Consider the following 2,522-nt stretch of genomic DNA (forward strand, 5'->3'; position numbering starts at 1 on the left):
GGGGATGGGACGCCCCAGCCTTCTTTTTGTCGACCTGTGTTTTGTTATGGTAGTTTTCTTCCTCATATTGTATTTTGAAAATAGTTAATTAATTTCACCAAAAATCATTAATTTGTCGGAATTTTTGGAGATTAAGATTGGATTCGTCCCGGAAAACAGTATCCAAAGAGTATGGCAGCCAAGATTTTTAAGGAAAAATACTTTAGTTTAGTCTCTTTGCTTGAAGCTAAGTTGGGATATAGACCCTTATTTATATGGAGTGTATAGGAAGCATTGAAGTTGTTAAAAGAAGGTTTCGTATAGATACCTATTTTCAGAAGATAGTGGGTTGAATAAGTATTTATTTCTTTTTCTAATCTAATAAGTAGGTATTTATTTCGGTTGAGGTAGTGTTATTTCCGGTTACTTCCTTAACTTGTAGTGTAATGGTCGGCCTTGTGACTTGTGAGTCTCAAGCTTTATTATATTGAGTCAGGTTGGGCCCGTAACTAGAGCAAGTATCTGTTTCGTTTACATTTAAAACTCATCTCGTCTCAACTCATATCATCTCATTACATATAAAGCTTTGAATGATGACCAGATGTTTTTTTTTTTTTTTTTTTTCCAGTATATGTTGCTTCAACACATCAAATTCATCAAAACATTATAAATGTAAATACATGAGATCAATGACCGACATAACCTAATTAAATCTTATTTATAGCATGAGGAAGCCTTAATATTTAATATGGAGAGATTAATTTTTTTTTTTTTTTCTTTTGGTTGCTAGCTAGCTAGTGTACAAACCACACAACCATCTGGTCATCATTCATTATCCTGTATTAATCGAGAAAATCCCAGAGACCATTGTCGAAAGGGAAATGATCAGCCCCAGTAGTGCAACTCGAGCCATCCCCATCAAAAGTGGCCCCAACTAAGTCATGTGCTTTGGTAAGTAATGACGTTTCATCCGCCCAAATATTCAGGTCTTGATCATCAAACCCACTTTTGGTATATGCGGCTCTTTGGACATCACCTTCACAGTCATTTAACAGGTTTTCCCCCCAAAGATTCGGCTCTTCATCAAGTCCACTTATGGTGCATGCATATGTGACTCTATGAACATCACCTTCGCAGTCATCTAACAGGTTTTTCCACCAAAGATTTGGCTCTTCATCAAGCTCACTTATTGGACATGTAGTTCTTTCGTTGCCTTCGAAGGTTTCTAACTGCACTGTCGACCTTTTAAACTTATTCTCAGACGACATCACTGTTGGAGAAATGTAATTTCTAACATCATCCTTTGGTCGAAAGCTGATTTCTCTTATTGTAGGTTTCCCATTTAACACAGTTAGATTTTTGGACAAGACCCGGCGGGGTTGAGGTTTTATTACGCTCACTTTTTTCACGTCAAGTACTGGCTTTTCTTCCACGTATTTGTGCATGTGTGTATTCCAATAGTTCTTCACATCATTAGATGTTCTTCCCGGAAGCCTTCCGGCAATCAACGACCATCTACATAAACAAATGAATTAAAACTTCAAATATAAACAAAATGTTCATATAGTACTAATTATGCGATCATGCCATGCATTAACTTCTTTTTCTTCTCTACAAAAGGAATTAAGTTGTATAAATTAGAAATTAAAAGTAAGTTATACGTTGACTTGACAATAAATTACAAATTAAAACAAATTTGGCTTGCCAACAGACAACAATAGCGCCCCCCTTTATTTTTTTTGAAAAATGCAACAATAGCCCTTGGATTTTATATAGATTATATTTGGATCAGTATTCAATCCTTGACCGGTTGGAGTTCTACTTACGTACGTACAATACACTTACCTGTTTCCTAAGAGCTTATGGAGTCTGATCATTAGATCCAGTTCATCTGTTGAGAAGTTCCCTCTCTTGATATTGGGTCGTAGATAGTTCAACCACCTCTGTCTACAGCTTTTCCGGCATCTATTTAAACCTGCAAAATTAGTACTTAAATGCAAGAAACATTTTCTCGGATTACTGGTCAAGGATAAATAGAAGAAACAAGTTTTCTTAGCCATCCAGATAAAAATGCAAACTAAATAGTAGGCGCTCTCTCTCTCTCTCTCTCTCTCTCTCTCTCTCTCCTAATACCTGCTCTGAGAGGAACTTGGTGCCAGTTTCCTTGTCCATGCTCGCCAATGCACTGCCTCAGACGGATATCTTCTTCTGCAGTCCATGCGCCTTTTCTCAAACCCAAATTAGCGAACATGATATAGCAGTGCGTCTGGAATCTACGTTAATTAACCGATCGATCGCCCATTTTTATAGGTGCTAAAAAGCCTAAATAAAGCATATGGGTCCACACCGTTGTTAATTTGTATTATCTGTTCTTTTTAGGGTGACGTGAGTCGCATGAACTAAGACTGTTTATCCGGATTCCAATTTGGGAATCTGGGTATACTTGGATTGGGTGAGTCTGAGTCAGACTCAGACTAGAAAAATTTCGAGTTCCTGGTTGAACCCATCTTTATTATTATTATTATTATTATTTTAATATTTCG

At 36.8% G+C, this 2,522-nt stretch overlaps 1 protein-coding gene across 1 annotated transcript; it reads right to left on the reverse strand.

Moving 5' to 3' along the window:
• Positions 1-821: 821 nt before the first annotated feature.
• Positions 822-2,242, reverse strand: LOC121252138 (transcription factor MYB113-like). The gene is made up of 3 exons (XM_041151620.1): positions 2,113-2,242; positions 1,825-1,954; positions 822-1,494 (listed from the first exon to the last, which is right to left on the reverse strand). The coding sequence occupies exons 1-3, from the start codon at positions 2,228-2,230 to the stop codon at positions 822-824; spliced, it is 921 nt and encodes a 306-aa protein (XP_041007554.1). The 5' UTR covers positions 2,231-2,242.
• Positions 2,243-2,522: the final 280 nt, after the last annotated feature.

Source organism: Juglans microcarpa x Juglans regia, chromosome 2S, assembly GCF_004785595.1.
Source record: "Juglans microcarpa x Juglans regia isolate MS1-56 chromosome 2S, Jm3101_v1.0, whole genome shotgun sequence".
Classification (NCBI taxonomy): domain Eukaryota; kingdom Viridiplantae; phylum Streptophyta; class Magnoliopsida; order Fagales; family Juglandaceae; genus Juglans; species Juglans microcarpa x Juglans regia.